The sequence below is a fragment of the Saimiri boliviensis genome, chromosome 2 (assembly GCF_048565385.1).
Source record: "Saimiri boliviensis isolate mSaiBol1 chromosome 2, mSaiBol1.pri, whole genome shotgun sequence".
Lineage (NCBI taxonomy): Eukaryota > Metazoa > Chordata > Mammalia > Primates > Cebidae > Saimiri > Saimiri boliviensis.
In genome coordinates, this window is record NC_133450.1 from 175,192,892 (window position 1) to 175,219,208 (window position 26,317).

At 38.0% G+C, this 26,317-nt stretch overlaps 1 protein-coding gene and 2 long non-coding RNA genes across 3 annotated transcripts in view; 2 read left to right on the forward strand and 1 right to left on the reverse strand.

Annotated features, from left to right (window-relative positions):
* The window catches only part of LOC104651417 (uncharacterized), a 207,517-nt gene that overhangs the window by 110,946 nt on the left and 70,254 nt on the right, over nt 1-26,317 (forward strand). The gene's annotated exons all lie outside the window — the stretch shown is intronic.
* Nucleotides 1-26,317, forward strand: part of LOC141583738 (uncharacterized) — a 36,363-nt gene that overhangs the window by 9,903 nt on the left and 143 nt on the right. The window lies entirely within an intron of this gene.
* LOC101030623 (heterogeneous nuclear ribonucleoprotein A1-like) lies at nt 1,647-2,183 on the reverse strand. The gene has a single exon (XM_074392584.1). It carries the CDS (start codon nt 2,181-2,183, stop codon nt 1,647-1,649), a length of 537 nt encoding a protein of 178 aa, XP_074248685.1.

Genomic DNA, 26,317 nt, shown 5'->3' on the forward strand with positions numbered 1-26,317 from the left:
TGAGGTTTAGCAGAAGTTAGAACAATAACCAACAACCCAACCCAGTGGCTCTCAAATCTCAGTGAGGTGGCATAGAACTTTAGCATGCACTTGAGCTTGGGCTCAGCTAGACTTTCATATACTCTGTGATCTTGGACACTGATATCAACCCTTTATGAGAAAATTATCTCTGAAATATGGGAAGTAAACCTTCCAGTTAGGTTGTTGTGAAGATTCAATGAGTTAGAATGATAAATACATTATAACGATCTCTATTTTAGATGTTTCGTGAATATGATTGCCGTCATTTTATTCTTTCCTTGTGTCTTCCCAGTATCTTACAAACAGCAAGTTGAACATTGTGGGATGCATTAACTGTTGAGGACTTTGAAGCTTTCTGCTACATGGAGGTTAGGGCCAGAGTCAAGATTTATACTTTGCAGCATACTGGTCAGCTGTTTTTGCAAATCAGGTTAAATAATTTTTAAATGAGGCTGAGAGCCTGGGCGATACTAATGTGTGTTTCTTAATGAGCTACTACATATGCAAGTGCTTTATAAAGTGTCAAGGGCTCCAGGATTACATGGTATTACTGTCACTGTTATAAGCACTTCTACCTTTTCCTTCTCCTTTTACACATTAGGAAATTGAAACACAAAAAGATCAAAAGTGATTTGCCCAAGCATATAGATCAAAAATGGAACCTCTATCTCTCTACTGATGGTTTAAAGCAAAAATAAAACCTTGTTTCAAAAATATTAAAAAGTCACAAGAAAGGTGAACATGTGGATAAACAAAATAAAAAAATAAAAGTTATCCAGTAATAACATATTGGCATATGTTTTTCTTTCTGGCATGTGCAAAACAATGCATATGGAATGTATTGGTTACAAAAAAAGAGGAAATAACCACTTACCTTAAGCAAACTAACTTGGAGATAAATTTGAGATACTCTCCTATAGGATTGATAATGACAAGGGTGATGAGTAGATGGGTAGAGATTGTTCAAAAAGAAACACAAGACACATTCTCTTTTAAGGGTTCTGATGCTTTGCTCAGTTATTTTTATTCTTTTAAAAATAAAAAATAACTGTACAAAATTTATAGAGTATATAGTGATGCTTTGCTATATATAATGTATAGTGATCAGATTAGGGTAATTAGCATATCCAGTCATCCTATAGTGGTATAGAACACCAGAAATTATTCTTTCTATCTAGCTATAATTTTGTATTCTTTAATGAATCTCTCCCTATCCCTCCCTTCCCCTTACTTTTCTTAGCTTATAGGATCATTTGTTCTACTTTTTACTACTATGAGATTAACTTTTTTAAAAAAAGACATTTATTCAGTGTCACCATCAGATTATTACATTTAGCTATCAACAGCATGGGTGCAAAAAAAAAAAAATCTACATTAAAATCCTTAGTTGGAATGCTTTACACTTTCCACAGAACAGAAAGTAAAATAACCTGTTATACAATTAGTCACAAATACAGTCCTCGAGATTTTTGCCCATGCACATGAGTATTTGTCTAAATCATGTCTTCTTTATAGCAGCTAGGCCCTGCCACCACTGTGCTTGGCTGAGTTCACGAATCTGTTGTAACCTGTAGCTTCCCTGTCACTTCCCTGGCTCTCCTCTCTTGTTAAGCTTTGTTTCCTAATTAAAATCTTCTGCCACTGCCATAGCTACTGCTGCTCCTGGAACTGCCATAACCACCTTGGTTTCGTGGTTTGGCAAAGTAGTGGCCAGAGCTTCTGCCTCCAAAGTTTCCTTCCTTCATGGTTCCAAAATTTGAAGACTGATTGTTGTAATTGCCAAAATCATTGTAGCTTTCGCCACCTCCAAAATTGCTTCCATCATTATCAAATGCATTATAGCCATCCCCACTGCCACCATATCCACCACTACCATGGCTACCACCAAAGCCACCATGACCACTGAAGTTTCCTCCATGAACAAAGTCGTCATTCCCACCGAAACTACTTCCACGACCACCACCAAAGTTTCCAGAGCCACTTCGACCTCCTTGGCTGGATGAAGCACTAGCCATCTCTTGCTTTGACAGGGCTTTCCTAACTTCACAGCCGTGACCATCCACAGTATGGTATTTCTGACTGACAGTCTTATTCACAGAGTCATGGGCATCAAAGGTTACAAAGGCAAAGCCCCTTTTCTTGCCACTGCCTTGGTCAGTCATGATTTCAATCACTTCAATTTTTCCATACCGTTCAAAATAATCTCTTAGGTGATGTTCTTCAGTGTCTTCTTTAATGCCACCAACAATTTTTTTTTCACAGTTAAGTGGGCACCTGGTCTTTGAGAATCTTCTCTTGAGATAGCTGTCTTTGGTTCCACAACTCTTCCATCCACTTTGTGTGGCCTTGCATTCGTGGCTGCATACACCTCCTTCACAGTGGCATATGTAATGATCCCATAGTCCCTGGAGTGCATGGTGTTTGGATCTCTCATTACCACACAGTCCATGAGCATTCCCCATTGCTTAAAATGACTCCTCAAGCTCTCTTAGGAGCTCAGCCCTCCAGTGAAGAGCTTCCTCAGCTGTTTGGGCTCTTTAGGAGACTCTGACTTAGACATGATTACAGGGAGAAGAGAGACTTTAAGGATTCATCTTCGGTGGTGTCCATGGGCAGAAAAGAGCAAACTGAAGAACTTGAGTTTAACTTTTTTTTAGCTTCTGTTGGTGAGTGAGAACATGCTGTGTTTAATAGGAAATTTCTGTTACTGGCTTATTTCACTTAACACAACGTCCTCCAAGAGCATCCATCCAGGATTTTATTGCCTTTTATGGCTTAATCATATTTCATTGTGTATATATACCATGTTTTCTTTGTCCATACATTTGTTGTTGGATGCCTGGGTTGATTCCATATCTTTATTATTATAAACAGTACTGCAATAAACATGGTCTGTAGATGTCTCTTTGATATAATGATTTTCTTTCCTTTGGATAAATTGCTAGTAATGGGATTGCTGGATCATACCATAGTTCTATTCATAGTTTTTTGAGGAACCTCCATTCTGTTCTCTGTAATGGTTGTACTAGTTTACATTCCCACCAGCAGTGTGTAAGAGTTCCCTTTTCTCCACATCCCTGCCAGAATTTGTTAATTTTTTTTTTGTCTTTTTGATAATGGCCATCCTAACTTGTGTGAGATGATACCTCATTGTGGCTTCGATTAGGATTTCCCTGATGATTAGTGATATTGAGCATTTTTTTCATGTATTTATTGGCCGTTTGTATATATTCTTTTGAGAAATGTCTGTTCAGATCATTTGCCTACTCTTTAATCATACACACACACACACACACACACACACACACACACACACATATATATTTACTGTTGAGGTGTTTGAGTTTCTTATACATATGAGTAGTTTACAAATATTTTATTCCTTGCTGTAGTTTGTATTTTCACTCTGTTGATTACTTCCTTTGCTGTACAAAAGGTTTTTGGATGGATATAATCCCACTTGTTTATTTTTGTTTGTATTGCCTATGTTTTTAAGGTATTATTAAGAAAATTTTTGCCCAGACCAATTTCCTGAAGCATTTCTTCTATGTTTTCTTCTAGTAATTCTATTTTTTTCAGGTCGTACATTTAGGTTTTTTATCCATTTTGCAATGACATTTGTATAGGGTGAGAGATGGGAATCTAGTTTCATTCTTCCATATATAGATATCCAGTTTTCCCAGCATCATTCATTGGTAAGACGGTCTTTTACCCACTTAGTGTTCTTGATACCTTTGTCAAAAATCAGGTGGTTATAGATATGTGGATTAATTTCTGAGTTCTCTATTCTGTTCTATTGCTCTATCTTTGTTTTTATACTAGTAACATGCTGTTTTGGTTACTATAGCTTCGTAGTATACTTTGATATCTGGTAGTGTGATAACTCCAGCTTGGTTCTTTTTGCTAAGGATTGCTTCGGTTGTTTGGGTCTTTTGTGGTTCCATATAAATTTTAGGATTTTTTTTCTATTTCTGTGAAGAATGTCATTAATATTTTAATAGGAATTGCATTGAATCTATAGGTTGCTTTGGGCATCAGATATTTTTTATTTGTTTATGTCCTCTTCAGTTTTTTTATCAGTGTTTTTTAGTTTTACTTGTAGAGGTATTTTACCTCCTTGGTTACATTTATTCCTTGGTATTTTATTGTTTTTATAGCTATTGTAAATGGGATTACCTTCTTAATTGCTTTTTCAGTTAGTTTGTTGGTCATGTATAGAAATACTACTGAATTTTATATATTGATATTGGATTCTGCAACTTTACAGAATTTGTTATCAGCTCTGAGTTTTTTAGTATAGTCATTAGATTTTTCTATATATAAAATAATGTCATCTGCAAACAAGGACAATTTGGCTTTCTCCTTTCCAATTTGGTTGTCTTTTATTTCTTTGTTTTGCCTAATTGCTTGGGCTAGGACTTCTAAAACTGTGTTGAATGAAAAAGAATGGTAAGAGTGGGCATTCTTGTCTTTTTTCAGTTCTTAAGAGGAAATGCTAGTGTAGCTGAGGAGAGAAATGAAAACATAGTAAAAACTTCAGTAGAAGTTGGGGAGAGATGAGTTTTCACCAAAGGAGGTGAGTGATGGAACTGAGGGAGGTCTTGAGAGGTAAGAGAGGCCAAAGAGCTGGCAGGTGCTGTTGTTAGGTTGTTGAGGGATCCAGAAGTAATGATGATGAGAACATGGATGAAAAAAAAACCCTGAAGCTGTTTAGCTTGAAGAAGAAGAGAGCCAGAGAAATGAGTGCTTACTTTTAATGTTTTAAAGACTGTTATGTGGCAAAGGGATTAGATTAATTTGTCTTCTTCTAGAGGACAGAAATAGGACAAATAGATACAAATAGAGTGAAGAAGATCTAAAACAAATGGAGAAGAACCTTCTAAACTCAACTGCAATGACAGTAAATAAGAACAGCCTAAAGGACTGTTTTTACAATTCTGTAGTTCTTGCTCACTGTAGATAGATGTGTAAGCAGAAGCTGAATAACCATTTACTAAAAATGTAAATAGAAACAAAGCACATTTCAGAAAATAAATATTACATTAGTTCACATTTTGTAAAACTTACTTATGTATCATATACATAGACCAGGCGTCCCCAAACTACGGCCCGCGGGCCGCATGCGGCCCCCTGAGGCCATTTATCCGCCCCCCCGCAGCACTTCAGGAAGGGGCACCTCTTTCATTGGTGGGCAGTGAGAGGAGCACAGTATGTGGCGGCCCTCCAACGGTCTGAGGGACAGTGAACTGGCCCCCTGTGTAAAAAGTTTGGGGACGCCTGACATAGACAAATACACCAAACTGATGAACATTTGCCTTGTATAATCATTTTTTTTCAGTTGTTTATGAAGATACATTATTCAAACAATTTAGAAGAAGGTACATTTTTTTTTTAATTTTTAAAAGGTTAGGAAGGTTAATTACATTTTCTGAGGTCACAACTAAAAGCCAAGATTTTAATCAATTTCTGTTTAAAGTCTGGTCTCTTTTTAGGAATCTACAATCCCACATTTTAAGGGGATTAAGATAGGAATGGATAGACAAAATGTGGAGATAGTAGGTACAGAATATAAAGTTTCAAGAGATTAGAAGCTTCTATAATAGGAAACAGCCGATTCGTAGAGTGCCACTGGAAAGTGACAAAGAGACCAGTTAAGTTAGTTGGAACTGAATTGAAACCAGACAGGGCTATGGGACAAGTCAGGGTATGGTCATTCTGGTAAGCAGCAGATGCAGAATCAAGACAGAGTTGTTTCCCCTTTTCTCTCTCTCTCTTTAATTTTAAAGCCATTTGTAACAAACAGATATTATGCTTATTTCTGTTTTTAAAATTTCTTTTAGTAATTTCTCATCACTTAACAATCTCTATTATTATTTTTTTAAATCTAAATTTTCTCTTGTTATTTTAGTTAAGTGAGCATTCATATTTATTATGTGGAACTAGAGGTAGTCCTAGCTACTTGGATATAGTGTGGAGTCTGGCCATGTTAGGGACAGAAGTGGTCTCAGCTAAGTTTGGGTGTGATACCATTATTTACACAAGAGTAGCCTGCCTTAGAGATACAGCGAGGTGTTTTATGATCACAGGCTTTATGAGTTATAGCTATAAAACAATCAATCTTTTAAAGCAAACACACCACAATGTCTACATCCAAATGAGATTTGTCCTTCAGTGCTGTGACCTTGGGAAACTTTTTGCACATACTAGCATAAAACATATTTAAACTCTTCACTGAAAGCATCATTCAGCCCTAGTTTCTCTCTCTCCTTCTCTCTCACATGTGCATGTGTGCATGCACACACATGCACACACACAAATATGCTCACGTTATTATTATTATTTTTTTTGTGACAGAGTCTCCGCTATGTTGCCAGGCTGGAGTGCAGTGGCATGATCTCGGCTCACTGCAACCTCTGCCTCCTGGTATCAAGCCTCAACCTCCCAAGTAGCTGGAACCACAGGTGCACGCCACCGTGCCCAGCTAGTTTTTTATATTTTAGTAGGGATGGGGTTTCACCATGTTGGCTAGGATGGTCTCAATCTCCTGACCTTGTGTTCCACCTGCCTTGGCCTCCCTAAGTGCTCACATTATTTTAAAATTCAGGCATGATGCTCAAATTATTTTAAAATTCACCTTATTTTTAATCAAAACCATTTTATCTTGCTAGATAACCAATTTTATTTTATTTTATTTATTTTTTTTTTTTTGAGACGGAGTTTCGCTCTTGTTACCCAGGCTGGAGTGCAATGGCGCAATCTCGGCTCACCGCAACCTCCGCCTCCTGGGCTCAGACAATTCTCCTGCCTCAGCCTCCTAAGTAGCTGGGATTACAGGCACGCGCCACCACGCCCAGCTAGTTTTTTGTATTTTTAGTAGAGACGGGGTTTCACCATGTTGACCAAGATGGTCTCGATCTCTCGACCTCGTGATCCACGCGCCTTGGCCTCCCAAAGTGATGGGATTACAGGCTTGAGCCACCGCACCTGGCCACCAATTTTATTTTTTAGATGATTTGGCTACAAATACCTTTGGCTATCAGAAAAATCAAATCTATCATTAAAAGACACTGTTACCACTGAAGAGGTAAAAAAAGAATGGGCTACTGACTCTGAAGTTTATACCCAAGGTAGAGCTGCAAAGATATTTGGAATACTGGTAGTATCCACTAAAGAATGACCTTCCAAGATGCTATTTTGAGGAAATGTTTAAATGTAGAATTATTGAAATACTTATAAAATAAAAATTGACCAACTCTGCTTCATATTCCAACTTGTGTACGGCACTTCGTAGGCTGTAATTTCATTCCAAATTTATGGTCACTACCCTACTGTCATTCCTCATACTAACTATGTTATCAACAGTTTGAAAGCAGCTACTCACAGAGTTAAGCTGGATATATGGTAAATGCTGTGGTGACAAAAGTATGCAGAAACAGTCACATTTATACAGTATTGGAGGAATTGTAATTTGGACAAACATTTTAGAAGGTAAGTTGAGAAAGTCAAAAATCAAAATGCCCTTTGTTTTATTCAGCAATTACGAGCCCTTTGGTTTATAGATATGCTCACAAATATATACAAACATATATGCACAATTGTGTTCATTGTGGTATTGTGCTAGGATAATACTAAAAACAAACTAAATATTCATCAATAGGGAAATTGTTCAATAAATTATAGTATATCTAAAAAAAGAGTAACATGTACCAACTGAAAAAATAAAATAGTTGGTAAATGCAGATATTCCAAGATCTGCCAGACATACTGTTAAATGAAAAAGCTAGGTATAAAACTGTTTATAGTTCCCTTTCTTACTATAGCCAAGGAAAATTCAGAAAAAACTATTTACAGTTGATCTTTGAATAATGCAGCAGTTAGGGGCACCAACTTCCTGCATAGTCAAAAATCTGCATGTAACTTTACTAATAGTCTCCTGTTGACTAGAAGCCTTGCCAACAACGTAAACAGTTGATTAACACTGGAAAAGGAGGGGTTGGTCTTTTCCAAGGATTCACTTATAGGTGGCTTTTCTTTCACCTTTGCCACTGTCTCAGAGGTGGCAAAGGCGAAAGAAAAGCCACTTATAAGTGAATCCTTATATTTCAAACCTATGTTTTTCCAGGGCAACCATACATCTATGTGCAGGTTCATGATAAATATGTGAAAGGATATGTAAAAAAATGCGATAGTAGTTTCCTTTAGAGAATAAAATGAGAGGTCTATTATAGGTGAGAAAATTTTTCATTATATATTCTCTTGTAGGTTTTTTTGTCAGGTATATGTATTCTTTTCAAAATAATAAAAACAATGAAAAGATTAAAGTATACAAGGGCGAATGCATTGACTAAGATGTAGTTGAGAGCAAAGTTTGCTGTCTTTCAAAAGAGGTGAACTGAGCTTTTCCTTTTGCTCTTTGGGTGTGCTTGAATGGGGATGGAGTGAGTGAATTCTAAGGAGTATCAGGAACAGTGATTAAATTAGAATGTGGGGAGGTGTCATAAGCTTATTTGTAGGTGAGGTATTAAGACTAGAAGAATGACATTCTGCATCAAATTTTTTATATTGTTTGATCTCTTTTACTTAAAAATGAAACAAGATACTTTTTTTGTTGTTTGACATATGACCAATTAGTAGACAGTTGTGGCTAAATGTTTTCTTTAAAAGCAAAGTAAGTATGCCTAGATGCATTGCCACTTGATAATTTTTAATGATGAATTAGTTACAATAAATGTCTTCCCTTTCTCACAGCTGGTGAATTGGAAAGATAGTAAGTTTACAAGAGCTCTAATGAGGAAAAGACAGTTATTGTTTAACAGAGAAGGATGGTTAGGGTGAGCATTTTTGTGCTTTTGGAGGAGAACTTTTCAGGCAATCAGTGCTTTCTACCTGTGTCCACTGAGGATCTTGGGGCAGGGGAAAGGAAAGCAGGGATGAAAATGAGGAAGAGAGATAGGAGGAGCCCAAATACCAACTTTGACTTGAGAAGGATGATTACTAGAAGGGAAAGAGTGTAGATTTGTTGTATGAGATGTTGAACCATGAAGACTCTAATTGTAGAACACATTTCCAACTGAATTGGGTTAGCTTCCAGTAGCAGAAGCCCTTTGTCTACTTCTCTAATACTGAAGTGAATGCAAATTTCTCAATGTAAAGAAAGTAGAGTGGTGAAGTAAGAGTGTGGGTTCCAGGGTCAGACACAACTGGGTGCCTAAAAGGGTAAGGATGCTACAACTGGTTAGCCCTGTACAAATTATTTAATCCTTCCATGTCCGATTCCTCTCATCTGGAAAATGCTGATCACACTAACTCATGAGATGTGTGTATAGACTAGATATAATATTAGAAAATTTCTGACACAGATACATTGTATTGGATCAATATATATTTTCAATAAATGATCAACTTTTTATTAGTGAAGTTGCTACTTATTTCATAATATGGAATTGTTTACTTATAATTAACTAGTATTGTCATTATTATTGTTGCTGTTATACTGCTACTGCTGCTGCTATTACTCTTTATGAAGTACCTAATACACTCCAAGCCTTGCTCTAGGGGTTGTATATGAAGTATTTCTAAACCTAAAAACTATCTAAGATGGCTCAGTCTAGCCCATTTTATAGTTGAAGACTGAAGCCCAGGGAGTTGAAATAAGGAGTACAGTTGAGATTTGACTTTGTCTTCCAAAACTAGAAGCATAAAGCAATGGACCGGATTCCAAAGTGACAGGGAAGGGCATTAGTTTGGCTCATAGGCTGCAGAGAATTTGACCACAGAGCTCTATGTACTCCATTGGTGAATTATATCTGGGAATGTCGCAGGCTACATGGCTAGGGCATCGTTAGACATGAGCTGGAGAGAGGCAGATATATGGCTACTGGACTGAGTAGAGAAATGCCATGGAAAGGAGGAAGAAGAGTCTGAGAGTTAGAGCAACTTCACTTGTGGGGAGACAAGCTTACGGGGAGATAAGCTTCACTTCAATTATGGGGATATAACTTCACTTATGGGGAGATAAGCTTCACTTATGGGGAGACAAGTAAGGGAGGAGGGATTTCTTGAGGATGTGGAATATACCTGGTACTTTCATTGTTCTTATTCCTTATTCTTCTTTATTCTTTTCGTTATTTTATTTAGGTTAGATGTCAAATACTTCCTGCTTTTAGTCAGACTTCCTTTTCTAATTATAAGACTAAACACTCAGATTTCATTTGTAGATATAATTATTAGAAAATTTTGTTAAAGTTTCCAAACAGTGTTCCCTGTGTTTATCATCATGTTCCCTGCCCTTATTACTTCACAGTTTGATCTGGAATTACTCCAATTAATCTTGGAGTTTCAGGAGATAAATTGTGCTCAGTGTACATGAGAAGAAAAAGTTTAGAAAGCAGAGGGCTTCCCTGTCTGATTTCTAGCTCAGAAAAGCAAACATATTCTACTTTCATATGTATCACAATTGGAGCTGAGCTGACTTTAAAATCAGATAATTTTTCTCTTTTATCCCTAATAAATAATGGTGCTTAGAGCAATGAGTGTTGCTGGTAACAGATTCCACCAATGGGTGTGGTGTAAAGTTGAGCATTTGCGGACTGTGCAGCTTCTGCTATTGTCTACAGCATTTCCTCCCTTGTCTCGGAGGCTCATACTTTCTCAGGCACGGACACTTTTAAGTCCAGATAAATGTCTGGGTTTTCTTTCTCCAAGGATAAGAAGGTGGGGGATGATGGAGTGGTGGTGGTAGTTGTGGAGTTGTCTTCCTGGAAGGGATTTCACTGTCGGGGAAAGTCTGTCTTTAAAAAAGAAATGTAAACTGGGCAAGTAGTCTCATCAGTTAAATGATTTCCTTGTTGATGTAAGGTGTGGAAAAGAAGAATAACTTTTGGGAAAACAAACTGAGAATACAAAGGAAGAAGAAAAATAAGGGGCTGAACATTGAGGAAGATGTATGAGACAAATAAAATATAAAGGCAGATAATTTGTTTTTCAATTTGGCATGGGGACAGTAAAAAAATTTGTTTCTACTAAACCAATAAAGCCCATGTGTTTTTTTCTTCTCTGGGAACACCAATTATACTGAGCCTCTAAATAAAGAAAGTCGACTTCCACAAGTGTTCTAAATCCCACCTTGTAGTGAGAGTCCTGAAAATTGCAATAGCTAGAGTCAATACTAACACTGTATGCATAGGAGGTGGTATCTCAAGTAAGATTAAGTACTGCTCTGGGCATCTTCTGTTATTGATATTATTTCTCTGTAAATATTGTTTGGTATCACATTAGACAAAATTGCAGGTGATCTTTGAGAAAAACTTAGTCTAAACAATGGAAAAAAAATGTATAGCTGCACGTTTAATTTGCATGTAACAAAGCCACAGCATGCTTTAGATACTTACAGCAGCCTGTCCTTTACTCCAACCCATTAGTATTATGATAAATGTAGTCTCGGGGGATGTGCTCGATCTGGGCTGTTCAGTTTGTGTTTTTGTTTCTTTCTATCTTTCGGGTTTTGAGTCACCTGCTGGTATGTGTCAGTGTCAGAGTGCTGGGTCACATCCTGCATTGTCCAAGTTTTATTGGTCATTTTCTCAAGTTAAAGCTGATTTTCCACTTAAAAAGAATTCAGTCTCCTTCTGCATTTCTTCAAAGCCTAGCATCTCAAATTCAGACTCTAAACTGTATGTACATGTATTGTGCAGGCTATTTATCTTCTTAGCTTTGAATTCTCTAGATATGCTATATGCCAGAGGTGTGATTCCTCTGTCATTTAAGAGTGATTTGCAAGTTGTCTTGGCCAATGTGCCTGCCCAAGTTGTTTGTAACTCGGTGTGTAATGGGAAATGGTTTAGAGACATTCATAGCTTTTGATGGAAAAAAAAATTAGTGTCCTTCTAAGAGTTATACAGTCCTTGAAGTCTTTTAGGCTATTCCTGAGTCCCATGTTGCCTCCATACAGACTGTTTAGCCACATTCAACACCATCCTCTTGCTGCTTTGTTAAGATTTGACTTGTTTTTTTCAAAGTATAAATGTGTGATCACATACATACAGAGAGACAATGATGTGTAACTCATAAATATAAAAAGTAAAATTTAGAATTTTAATTGAAGAAAAGTCGGCATTATTCATAAAAACCTGCTAAGATATTTCTAAAAGTGGAAATTAATGCAGAAAGTTGATTTGTAATTACTTACTAAATACCAGGAACATTTTACCTGCATTTTCTTGTTCAATTTTTAGACAACTTTGAGAGATAGAGATGTCTTATCTTACAGATGAGGCAACTGGGGTTCTAAAATGTGAAATAACTTGCAAAGGATATGGTTAAGTGTGTAATGGCACATGGAGCATCTGTCTTAGGTATTATAGCTCTGTGAGAAACGGAGATTCAAGGAAACACATTGGTTATTTTTCAATTATCCACATAAATGCTTTGGAACAGGGCATGGATTATAAAAGATGTAAGATAATAAAAAGTGTTTGTGTTTGATTTTGGAGTGTATCTTACTTATGTTTGTCTAGAGGTGTGTCTATTCTGGCTATTCTCTTTAAAGGAGCCATTCTAACTTAATCAGATCCTGTTGGAGCTGTTTTCTTGTTCTACCAACCTTCAGCCACCTCTCTGTCTTTCATATTACTTATTGGCAGGGTTTCAAAAGTTTTTAGTCCTTACTTAATATAAATATACATGTACAATATTGACAAAGTTTCAGTTAAGCAGATGAAATTCTAAGAGTTAAGCTGGGATTTTCCAAAATAATTCTGTTAACAGACTTGAAAACACTCAGTTCTGTCTAATGAAGACATTAGAACACCATAACCTTTCTGGCTCATTTTCTTTGTCAACAAGGGTTCCTGCCCTATCAACAGCTCACCTCCAGCTTTAGTTTTCCCATGATAGTAAGACTATTACCCTCCTTCCCCATCTGTCTTCTGGCCCCTTCTACCCAAGATTGGGAAGGTTTTTGACTCTAATATTGTTCTCAGAACAAATTTTGGGAAGTAAATATAAGGTTTTCCAGCCTGGTACGGTGGCTTACTCCTGAAATCTCAGCACTTTGGGAAGTTGAGGCAGATAGATCACCTGAGGTCAGGAGTTCAAGAACAGCCTGGCCAATATGGAAAACGCTGTCTCTACTAAAAACACAAAAATTAGCTGTGCATGGTGGTGGGTACCTGTAAATCCAGCTACTCAGGAGGCTGAGGCAAGAGAATCGCTTGAATTTGGGAGCTGGAGTTTGCAGGGAGCCAAGATCACACTACTGCATTCTAGCCTGGACAACAACAGCAAAACTCCATCTCAAAAAACAAAACAAAACAAAACAAAAGGTTTTCCTTAAGAGCACTAATCCAGTACATGGCACAGGTGGCTGTATTCATGCATGCCACACAGGAAGAGAAAATACTTGTCTTAACTTGTTCATAATTTCAGAATCCTGCCCCTTTACTTAATGTATAAACCTGGCATACTGTTATCTGAAAGCTCACTCTATTAGAAAAGCTAAGCACAGTGATCTTCCCATCCTGATTACCTGGTACTGTTTTTTATTTCAATGCTTCTATTTCTTTGCCATGTAAATGCATGTGATTTGCCAGATCATTTGTCCTGATTTTAGTTCAAACATTGCAGTCATTATACTTGCAGAATAATACAAAATAATATAAAATATATTGCCTTTGTACTCAACAAAAGTACCTCTCTGTTGGTGAAATAATGAACATAAAAAAATTATTGTGTGCTCACTTTCTACTAGCACTGTATTGAATGCTTTACCTGCATTGCCTCATCTTCTCCTTACAATATCCCTATTAGGTAAATTCTGTTATAACTCCCATTTTACAGATGGGGCCATTGAGCCTTGATGAGGTTAGTTAACCTGCTTCATGGTAGTAAAAACAGAGCTTGGATTTGAGCACAGCATGAATGACTCCAGAACTTACACATGCGCGCGCGCGCACACACACACACACACACACACACACACGAAGAATGAGAGCGAGAGCGAGAGCGAGAGCGAGAGAGAGAAACAACTGCTGAACATAGACCCAAGGCAAAATATCCTTGAGTAGAGGAGCAGTGTGAGTGAAGCTCTAGTGCTGGCTAGGGTTGATCAGGATGGGTTCACTGGGCAAGACCAGGTTGTATGAAGAGAAGAAGGGTGGTCAGTGGACTAGGTAGATAAAGGCAGTGGACTAGGTAAATAAAGGTGATAATTCAAGCATCCACTTTAGGCTTGAGATCATTTTAGGAGAAGTGGTAGTCTATTGCTTTGCCTTTTGGTAGCAACTTGGTTATCATACAAGTTAATGGGATTCTATCCAATATGCTGCTTTAAGGGCACCAATCTCCCGAGATTAGAGCTGAGTTCTAACTTCCTTTTCCAATGGCATGATCTGAGAAGTTTCTTTCATGTTGCAATTTTCTTTCTAAAGAGTTGACACTGATTGAGGGAAGTGAAACCCACCTATGCTTTTGATTTTGGTGACTAATATTAATTGTCATGTATTACTAATAATAAATCCTCATTTTTAAAGTCTTGTTGGAAAGCACCTTAGGTGTGTATATAAAGATATTAACCTCGAAAGTATGAAGGTGTCCTCTATAGTTAGTCCTATGATAATTTAAAATTTATCATGTACTTGACACATTTGATAAAGGCTTTGTCCACTATAGTTTTATTGGAAAGATAACTTATCTTTTCTTAAGGTACATTTACCTTGGTACCAGGAAACTCAAAACCAAGGTAAAGTATAATACTTTAAAAAATGCCTAAAGAGAAAATGTCATATATAATTGTATTTAGGGTTGATTCATATTTTGAAATATATTCTAGAATATAAGAAGTACCATATTTTAAAATTACCAAGCTCTCTAATAATACCTGTTTACCATAAAATCTTGGTCTTTTAAAAAAATTCATTTGGAATTTATTTATTTATTTATTTTATTATACAACTTTTTTTTGTACTTTAGGTTCTGGGGTACATGTGTAGATTATGCAGGATTGTTGCATAGATACACACATGGCAATGTGGTTTGCAGCCTCCATCCCCCTGTTACCTACATCTGGCATTTCTCCCCATGTTATCCCTTCCCGACCTCCCTACCCACCCCCTACGCTGTCCCTCCCTTGGCACCCCCACAACAGACTCCAGTGTGTGATGCTCCCCTCCCTGTGTCCATGTGTTCTCATTGTTTGACACCCGCTTATGAGTGAGAATATGTGGTGTTTTATTCTCTGTTCTTGTGTCAGTTTGCTGACAATGATGGTTTCCAGCTTCATCCATGTCTCTACAAAGGACACAAACTCATCATTTTTTATGGCTGAAAAGTATTCCATGGTGTATATGTGCCACATTTTCCTTGTCAAGTCTATTGTTTTTGGGCATTTGGGTTGGCATTTCAGGTCTTTGCTATTGTAAATAGTGTAGCTGTGAACATATGTGTGCATTTGTCTTTATAATAGGATGATTTATAATCCTTTGGATATATACCCAGTAGTGGGATTGCTGGGTCAAATGGAATTTCTATTTCTAGGTCCTCGAGGAAGCACCGCACTGTCTTCTACAATGGTTGAACTAATTTACACTCCCACCAACAGTGTAAAAGTGTTCCTATTTCTCCACATCCTCTCCAGCATCTGTCATCTCCAGATTTTTAAATGATCATCATTCTAACTGGCATGAGATGGTATCTCAATGTAGTTTTGATTTGCATTTCTCTAATAATCAGTGATTATGAGCATTTTTCATATGTTTGTTGGCCTCATATATGTATTATTTGAAAAGTGTCTCTTCATATCCTTTTGGATGGGTTTGTTTATTTTTTCTTGCAAATTTGTTTTAGTTCTTTGTAGATTCTGGATGTTAGCCCTTTGTCAGACGGGTAGATTGCAAAAAGTTTTTCCCATTCTGTTGGTTGTCAGTTCACTCTAACAATTGTTTCTTTTACTGTACAGAAGCTCTGGTGTTTAATTAGATCCCATATGTCTATTTTGGATTTGTTGTCAATGCTTTCGGTGTTTTAGTCATGAAGTCCTTGCTCATACCTATGTCCTGAATGGTTTTGCCTAGGTTTTTTACTAGGGTTTTTATGGTGTTAGGTCTTATGTTTAAGTGGGTTAATTATATCTGGGTTAATTATAGTGTAAGGTGTCAGGAAGGGGTCCAGTTTCTGCTTTCTGCACACTGCTAGCCAGTGTTCCCAACACCATTTATTAAACAGGGAATCCTCTCCCCATTGCTTGTTTTTGTCAGATTTGTCAAAGATCAGATTGTTGTAGATGTGTGGAGTTGCCTACTGGGCCTCTGTTCTGTTCCATTGGCCTATATCTCTGTTTTGTTAATAGTACCATGCTGTTTAGATTACTGTAGGCTGGTAGTATAGTTTGAAATCATGTAGTGTGATGCCTCCAGCTTTGTTCTTTTTGCTTAGGATTGTCTTGGCTATGCGGGCTGTCTTTTGGTTCCATGTGAAGTTTAGAGTGTTTTTTTTTTCCAGTTCTGTGAAGAAGATCATTGGTAGTCTGATGGGTTAGCATTGAATCTATAAATTACTTTGGGCAGTAAGGCCATTTTCATGATATTAACTATTCCCAACCCAATGAGCATGGAATGTTTTCCCATCTGTTTGTGTCCTCTCTGATTTCCTTGAGCAGTGGTTTGTAGTTTTCCTTGAAGAGGTCCTTCACATCCTTTGTTAGTTGTGTTCCTAGGTATGTTATTCTCTTTGTAGCAATTGTGAATGGGAGTTTGCTCATGATTTGGCTCTCTGTTAGTCTGCGTAGTCTCTTATTATTGTATAGAAATGCTTGGGATTTCTGCACATTGATTTTGTATCCTGAGACTTTGCTGAAGTTACTTATCAATTTAAGAAGATTTTGGGCTGAGATGATAGGGTCTTCTAAATATACAATCATGTCATTTGCAAGTAGAGAAAATTTGAATTCCTCTTTTCCTAATTGAATATCCTTTAATTTTTTTTTCTTGCCTAATTGCTCTGGCTAGAACTTCCAATACCATGTTGAACAGGAGTGGTGAGAGAGGGCATCCTTGTCTAGTGCAAGATTTCAAAGGGAATACTTACAGTTTTTGCTCATTCAGTATGATATTGGCTGTAGGTTTGTCGTAAATAGCTTTTATTGTTTTGAGATATGTTCCTTTGATACCTGGTTTATTGAGAGTTTTTAGCATAAAGGGCTGTTGCATTTTGTCAAAGGCTTTCTCTGCATCTATTGAGATAATCATGTGGTTTTTGTCTTTGGTTCTTTTTATGTGGTGGATTACATTTATAGACTTGTGTATGTTGAACCAGCCTTGCATCCCTGGAATGAAGCCTACTTGATCATGATGGATAAGCTTTTTGATGTGCTGTTGTATTCCGTTTGCCAGTATTTTATTGAAGATTTTTGCCTCTATGTTCATCATGGATATTGACCTGAAGTTTTCTTTTTTTTGTTGAGTCTCTGCCAGGTTTTGCTATCAAGATGATGTTGGTCACATAAAATTATTGGGGAAGGATTTCCTCTTTTTGGATTGTTTGGAAAAGTTTCAGAAGGAGTGGTACCAGCTCCTTTTTGTATGTCTGGTAGAATTCAGCTGTGAACCTGACTGGACCTGGACATTTTTTGGTTGCTAGGCTATTAATTGCTGCCTCAACTTCAGCCCTTGTAATTGGTCTATTCAGGGTTTCAACTTCTTCCTGGTTTAGGCTTGGGAGGGTGCAGGTGTCCAGGAATTTATCCACTTCTTCCAGGTTTACTTGTTTATGTGCATAGAGTTGTTTGTAGTAATCTCTGAATGTAGTTTGTATTTCTGTGGAATTACTGGTGATATTCCCTTTATCATTTTTTATTGCATCTATTTCATTCTTCCTTCTCTTTTTTATTAATCTGACTAGCAGTCTATTTTGTTAATCTTTTCAGAAAACCAGCTCCTGGATTTATTGACTCTTTGAAGGGTTTTTTGTGTCTCTGTCTCCTTCCGTTCTGCTCTGATCTTAGTTATTTCTTGTCTTCTGCTAGCTTTTGAGTTTTTTTGATCTTGCTCCTCTAGCTCTTTCAATTTTGATGATAGGGTGTCAATTTTGGATCTTTCCTCACTTCTCACTTGGGCATTTATTGCTATAAATTTTCTTCTAGACACTGCTTTCAGTGTCTCCCAGAGATTCTGGTACATTGTGTCTTCGTTCTCATTGGTTTTAAAGAACATCTTTATTTCTGCCTTTGTTTCATTTTTTATCCAGTTGACATTCAGGAGTCAGTTGCTCAGTTTCCATGAAGCTGTGCAGTTCTGAGTTAGTTTCTTAATTCTGAGTTCTAATGTGATTGCCCTGTGGTCTGAGAGACTGTTTGTTATGATTTATGTTCTTTTGCATTTGCTGAGGATTGATTTACTTCCAATTATGTGGTCAGTTTTAGAGTAGGTGTGATGTGGTGCTGGGAAGAATGTATATTCTGTGGATTTGGGGTGGAGATTTCTGTATATGTCTATTAGGTCTGCTTGGTCCGGATCTGAGTTCAAGTCCTGGATATCCTTGTTGATTTTCTGTCTCGTTGATATGTCTAATATTGACAGTGGAGTTTTAAAGTCTCCCACTATTATTGTGTGGGAGTCTAAGTCTCTTTGTAAGTCATTAAGAACTTGCTTTATATGTCTGGGTGCTCCTGTATTGGGTGTGGATATATTTAGCATAGTTAGGTGGCTTGATACATTGATCCTTTTACCATTATGTAATGCCCTTCTTTGTCTCTTGTGATCTTTGTTGGTTTAAAGTCCATTTTATTAGAGACTAAGATTGTAACTCCTGCTTTTTTTCCTTTTCTGTTTTTTTTTTGAGATGGAGTTTCCCTCTTGTTACCCATGCTGGTGTGCAGTGGCATGATCTCGGCTCACTGCAGCCTCCACCTCCTGGGTTCAAGCAATTCTCCTGCCTCAGCCTCCTGAGTAGCTGGGACTACAGGCACATGCCACCATGCCCAGCTAATTTTTGTATTTTTAGTAGAGACGGGGTTTCACCATGTTGACCAGGATGGTCTTGATATCTTGACCTCGTGATCCACCTGCCTCGGCGTCCCAAAGTGCTGGGATTATAGGCGTGAACGACCATGCCCGGCCAGAACTCCTGCTTTTTTTTGCTCTCTATTTGCTTGATAAATCTTCCTCCATCCCTTTATTTTGAGCCAATGTGTGTCCTTGCACGTGAGGTGCATTTCCTGAATACAGCACACTAATGGGTCTTGGCTTTTTATTCAGTTTACCAGTCTGTGTCTTTTAATTGGGGCATTTAGCCCATTTACATTTAAGGTAAATATTGTTATGTGTGAATTTGATCCTGCCATTTTGATGCTAGCTGGATATTTTGCCCATTAGTTGATGCATTTTTTTCATTGTGTTAGGTGGTCTTTACCATTTGGTACATATTTGGAGTGGCTGATACTGGTCCTTCCTTTCCTTGTTTAGTGCTTTTTTCAGGAGTTCTTGTAAGGCAGGCTTGGTGGTGACAAAATATCTCAGCAATTGCTTGTCCATAAAGGATTTTCTTTCCCCTTCGCTTATGAAACTTAGTTTGGCCAGGTATGAAATTCTAGGTTGAAACTTCTTTTCTTTAAGAATGTTGAATCTTGCCACCACTCTCTTCTGGCTTGTAGGATTTCTGGGGAGAGATCCACTGTGAGTCTGATGGGCTTCCCTTTGTGGGTAACGTGACCTTTCTCTCTGACTGCCCTTAGCATTTTTTCCTCAATATCAACCCTGGTGAATCTGACTATTATGTGCCTTGGGGTTGTTCTTTTTGAGGAATATCTCTGTGGTGTTCTCTCTATTTCCTGGACTTGAATGTTGGCCTCCCTTACTAGGTTGTGGAAGTTCTCCTGGATAATATTCTGAAGAGTGTTTTCCAGCTTTGATTCATTCTCTCTGTCACATTCAGGTACATCTATCAAACATAGATTAGGTCTTTTCACGTAATCCCATGTTTCTTGGAGGCTTTGTTCATTTCTTTTCACTCTTTTTCCTCTATCCTTGCCTTCTTATTTTATTTCATTGAGCTGATCTTCAACCTCTGATATCCTTTTCTTCTGCTTGGTCGATTCGGCTATCAAAACTTGTGTATGCTTCGCAAAGTTCTCATCAAGTCGTTTATATTCTTCTCCAAGCTGTTGATTCTAGTTAGCATCTTATCTAACCTTTTTTCTACATTCTTAGTTTCTTTGCACTGGGTTAGCACATTTTCTTTTAGCTCTGAGAAGTTTGTTATTACCCACCGTCTGAAGGGTGTTTCTCTTTCTGTCAGTTCATCAGATTCATTCTCCATCCATCTTTGATCCCTAGCTAGTGAGGAGTTGTGATCCTTTGGAGGAAGAGAAGCTTTCTGGTTTTCGGTGTTTTCATCCTTTTTGCATTGGTTTCTTTCCATCTTAGTGGCTTTATCTACCTTTGGTCTTTGTAGTTGGTGACCTTCAGATGGGGTCTCTGAGTGGACATCTTTTTTGTTGATGATGAAGTTATTTCTTTCTGTTTCTTAGTTTTCCTTCTAACAGTCAGGCCCCTCTGCTGCAGGACTGCTGGAGGTCCATTCCAGACCTCGCTTGCCTGGGGATCACCCGTGGGGGCTGCAGAACAGTAAGGGTTGCTGCTGGTTTCTTCTTCTGTTATCTTCATTCCAGAAGGGTACCTGCCAGATGTTGGTCTGAGCTCTCCTTTATAAGGTGTCTCTTTGGGTATACGGGGCTTGGTGAGCTGCTTGAGGACACAGTCTGTCCCTTATAGGAGCTCAAGTGCTGTGCTGTTGAGGGAACTCCATTGTTCCATGTAGAGCTGCTGGGCAGGTACTTATTAAGTCTGCTGCAGCGGAACTCATAACCACCTCCTTCCCCAGGTGCTCTGTCCTAGGAAGGTCGGCTTTATTTACAAATTCCTGTCATGCTACTGTCTTTTTTCATAGATGTTCTGCCCCGCATGGAGTAGTCTAGTCACAGTCTGCCAGCAGAGGTGTTGGTGAGCTGCCACAGGCTCTTCCCAGCTGCTGTGTGAGCTGCCTCAGTAGTGGCGGACTGCCTCAGTAGTTGTGGTCACCCTTCTCCTCCCTGAGCTGGATTGTCCTGGGTCCAGCTGTGCTTGCTGCAAAACTCTCAATCTGGAGCGTTTCAGATTGCTTGTTTTGTGGGGTTGGTACCTGCCAAACCAGATCGCCTGGCTCCCTGTCTCTGTCCCCTCCTTTTCAGTTGAATGGGCAGCTCTGTCTCCCAGGAGTTCCAGGTGCCAGTTGAAATGGCTGCCCAGATTTGTATGTGTTTCTGTGCACCAACCTGGCATTGGCTGAAACTGCCATGCTGAAAACTTGTGGCACTTTTTGGCCAGGAATCTCCTGGTCTGAGGGCAGTGAAAATTTGTTTGGAAATGCAGTGGGCACTCACCCTCTGCGATGTTCTTGCTGGGAACTGCACTCCAGAACTCTTCCTATTCAGCCATCTTGGATCCTCCCCCTAAAATCTTGGTCTTTACCACAGAGGACATGTTATATTTTTAATTATTAAGTCTTCTGATCATATGAATTCTTTTCATATTATTGAAATTATATAAAACATTTTACTTCAAAGGAAAAATGTTATGAATTTACAGCACTTTTAGAATTTAAAAACCTGTTTCCTATTTTGTTGACTAAGACAGAGAAGCATTGCTTGTGAATAAATAACATGCTGTGTTGAAAAGAAAATTAAGGATCCTGATGTTTCTCTGCCAGATAGGACAAAAACTAAGAACACCACAGGAATTTTTCAACGTTTTTAACCTCTTGACAATGTGTGGGTCATATAAAGGACAAATGAATGTTTGGATGGACTGAGAATGCCAATTTTAACAGACTGTCCAATCACTGTAGACAAATATTTGTGTTCCTGGGGGATTATCTGATTTTTATCAAAGCAAATTGAATTGGAAACATAGCATGTATTAAGTCATTAGTACTTATTGTCTAGTTCTTTTTCCCATACAAGTGTCTACGCACTAGAAGAGCACTAAGTAATCAGTTAGACATACCAAGTAATGATCTTTATCATATCCAGACAAAATAAAAGCCTTTTAAGAAGCTACTTCACAAGACAACTGCATAGCTTTATTCATAGGAACTTGTTAAATAAACAATGATTATTAAAGGAATTGGGTCAGTCTCTTACACTAATTTAACAAGAGCAGTTCCATGATGTCTAGCCCATTCTACATTCCATGTGACTAACTATGGTATCCAGAGCTTGGAAAATATCCAGACAACTCACAGTAGCTTTTCTTAAATGCATTATGGACACTTGAATTTAAGGAAAGTCATAGAACTAGGTGAACAAGAAGAGAGCCTTTTAGGCATACCCACTGTGAATGTTGTAAATGGCCTCCATTATAGGTTGAACATTGCTGAAAAATACCCATGGCTGATACAGTGCAGATTTAGCTCCTATCTATATTGAAATTGATAAATGCATAAATTTTAATTGTTGACATGGAGATTTACTATATTCAATAAGACAAATATACTTGGAGTTTTGCACAAACCACCGAGTCTATTGTAAATTGGAATCATTAGCTTTTAAAGATGTATTCAGGATAACCACCCTTTTATTTTAGATTGGTGTGCTAGTAATTGTGCTTTTGAGGGCAAAACTGCAATTACTTGTGCACCAACCTAATACTTACAGTCATGCCAAGATAGGAGTAGAAGCAGAGGGAAGATTTAGAGTGGGAAGTTAGAGAGAAGAGATAGAGAGGACAAGAATTGAGTCAAACAAAGATTCTGCAAAGTCTGTGATTGATCAATTCTGTGGTTGTTAATTAAATAGGAGCAGCAGGTATTATAATACTTAATATACAAGTGGTTAAGTTCAGGAAGAGCCAAGGAGGAGACCAGATGATACTCTAGGTCCGTGTTTCTTGTAAGCAAAGTTTGGAATTCAGAACTTTGGACCTATATCAAGAACCCAAGGTAAGAGGCTATAGAATAAAGTCTAACCCAGGCCAAGAATCTGGGTAATAGAACCTGGGGTCTTCTAGGGCACTAGCACTAACAGGTAGCCAAGACAAATATTTCCACATTTCCTGCTCTGAGTCCAAACTTGCTAAAATATTTAGAAGTCCTGAGACCACAGGCTTATTTTTTCATTAATTCATGTTTATTAGGCATCTATTATATGCCAGGCACTGTATTAGGAGCATGGACTGTTAGTGAACTCAATGGACATATTATCTGTTTTTATAAAAGAGATGTATGATGGACCAGTAAAGAAAGAAATGAACAAATAGCTCTAAAAGGAAATAAAACAGGCAATAAATCAGAGAATCTAGGGGAGGATGTTTTAGATAGACTGATCAGGGAAAGCCTCTCCAAAGAAGTGATGTTTGAGAGTTAAGTTTGAGAATGAGCAGATATGTGAGGAGCTGGAAGGAGGACACTCTAAAGTCTAGGCCAAGTAGAAAGGCCTGGAGGGGAGAAAGGCCTTGGCATGTTCAAGGCTCAGAAGGAAGTGGATTTAGAGGATAGCAAGCAGAAAAGAGAGGGTGTGAGTTAGGGCACGCAGAAGTTGGTAAGAACCAGATCAAGCAATTGGAGGGGAAAAACCACTTAGCTAGAGTAAAGAATGGACCAAGTACTCTGTAGAACAGATATGAAATTATTTAGCGTTTATATAGCTGTAAACTGGAAAACAGATTACAGGGACTGAAAATTCTGCCTAAGTACTCCATGCATTGTGAAGCATTTACTAATGAAATTTTCTTAAACAGAGATGGAAACATGAGGCAGACCATTAGTGGTAGATCATGGTGTTCATATTAGTTTCTGGGAAGCCCAGGGTTAAAAAAAAAAAAGTAGCTTCAGGGCAAAGCATTGTAGTTCAAGAGAGTGGTGGTAGCTATAGGGTTTTTTTTTCCTTGGATGGTGAAACTGGTTGGCAAATGACAGTGGAGCAGGGTAGTGAGTCACCCAGTGTGGGCTGGTTTGAAACAGAATGTAATGTGAGTGAACCAGGGAGGCACATAAATAGCAAGATGGAAGAAACATAAAGCATCATCCTTCTTAGGATTTCCTTTCTTCCGCAGAGTCAGCTAAGTTATAGGTCCCCTGAGGAGGTCTTCCAAATGGTTAACAGTATGTTATGTTCTTTCTTTGAATATTTAGTTTGAAAACTTTTTAATAATAGCCAGACAATAGTAATGATATCCTTACCACTCTTATGGATTGAAAGGTGTCTCTTACCAAACCAGAAGATCCGTTGAAATCCTAATCCCTGGTAGCTCAAAATGTGCTCTTATTTGGAAATAGGGTCATTGCAGACAGCATTAATTAAATGAAAATGAGATCATACTGGATTAGCACAGGCCGTTTATCCAGCATGACTGGGATCTTTACAAGAAGAAGAAATCTGAACACAGTGGGAAGATGGCTATATAAAGACACAAAGATGGCGGCAGTGAGTCATGGTCATGCTACTGCACTCCAGCCTGGACAACAGAGTGAGCCCTTGTCTAAAAGGAAAAGAAAAAAGAAAAAAAGGCTAGTCATGGTGGCCCACGCCTGTAATCCTAGCACATTGGGAGGCTAAGTTAAGAGGATCACTTGAGCTTAGGAATTTGAAACAAGCATGGGCAACATAGCAAGACCCTGTCTCTCCCCAAAATACACAAAACTAGCCAGGTGTTGTGGCACATGCTTGTAGTCTTAGCTACTGAGATGACTAAGATGGGAGGATTGCTTAAGCCCAACAAGTCAAGATTTCAGTGACCAGTGATCCCACCACTGCATTTTAGCCCAGGCGACAGAGTGACAGAGTAAGGCCCTGTCAAGAAAAGAAAGAGAAAAGGAAAGAGAGAGGAAAAAGTAAGAAAAAAAGAAGAAAAAGAGAAAAATAAAGATACAGAGCCAAAGAAGGAGAATGTCATGAGAAGATAGAGGCAAAGATTGAAGTGATTCATCTTTTATCTGGGGAATGCTAGGGTGTGATGCCCATCATCACAAGCTGGGAGATGGCATGGAACAGATTCTTCCTTAGGGCCCTCCAAAGAAACCACCACTGCTGACACCTTGACCTCAAAATTTTAGCCTCCAGAACTGTGATACAATAAATTTTTGTTTTAAGCCACTCAATATGTGGTACTCATTAGGGTAGCCCTAGAAAATGAAAACTACCCCTTCCCATTCCTCTTGCCATATTATTTTCCACCATTTTCTCTCACACACTACAACTGATAAAAGCAAATTGCTTCTTTTTCTACCACTTGTGCTCTTTTAACCCAGAATAGCCTCCTCACCTCCCCCCCTCTCTCTCTTGTCTCCAGGGACCTATTTTAAAATATGGAAAAAGTTTCTCAGCATAGTACCTGATAGTTTTTTGATCTTCACCCATTTCCACCCCTTCCCCATAATTTTTTGATTGATTATGAAATATTTCAAGCAAACAGAAAAAATAATATGATATCTATTCTTCTAAAATCTGGATTCATCAGATGACCACTTTCTGCCATATTTGCTTCAAATCTCTTCTTTTCACTCTAAAAAGAAAATATTACTGAGAGAGATAAAATCTCCTCTCATCATACTTTCTTTCATTTTGCTGTTCTCATCCCTAATTTTTATTTGTTTATTTAAGTTTTTAGAGACAGGGTCTATCTTTGTTGTCTAGGCTTGAGTGCAGTGGCACAGTGAGCTCACCATGGCCTTGAACTCCCTGGCTCAAGTGATCCTCATTTCTCAGCTTCCTGAGTAGTTGGGACTACAGGTGCATGCTACCATGCCCCAGTCCAATTCTTATTTATTTTTAAAGTGGCATCACTTCGTTTGTAAAGCCTTCCCTTTATCATTCAGATAACTTAGCTCTATCACCTATTGCCACCATATTTTATACACAAATTATATTATAGCAATGATCATATTGTATTTTAATTGTAGTCACTTTTTCTCTACAAGAAAAAAAATGATTTGGTCATGCCTATGCAATACCTAACTCTTGGTTAAACTGAATTTTAATTTAGTAGTGTCTACATCAAGCCATTTAACCTTCAAAAGAGCCCTAATAGTTAGGACTAGAATTGTTATTCTTTATTGCAGAAATGGCAACTTTATGAATTTTATGTGTTTAATGTGCTTGATTATTATTTGTCATTGTTGATGAAGTATACCTCCTTGCCCTTCTGATGTTGGATTTGGCCATATGGTTTGCTTAGGCCAATGGAATGTAGGTGGAAGTGACAATGTGTCAGTTCCAAACTGAGACTGTAAGAAGTTCACATATTTTTGCTTTCTTCTTTGTGCTTCTGTCATT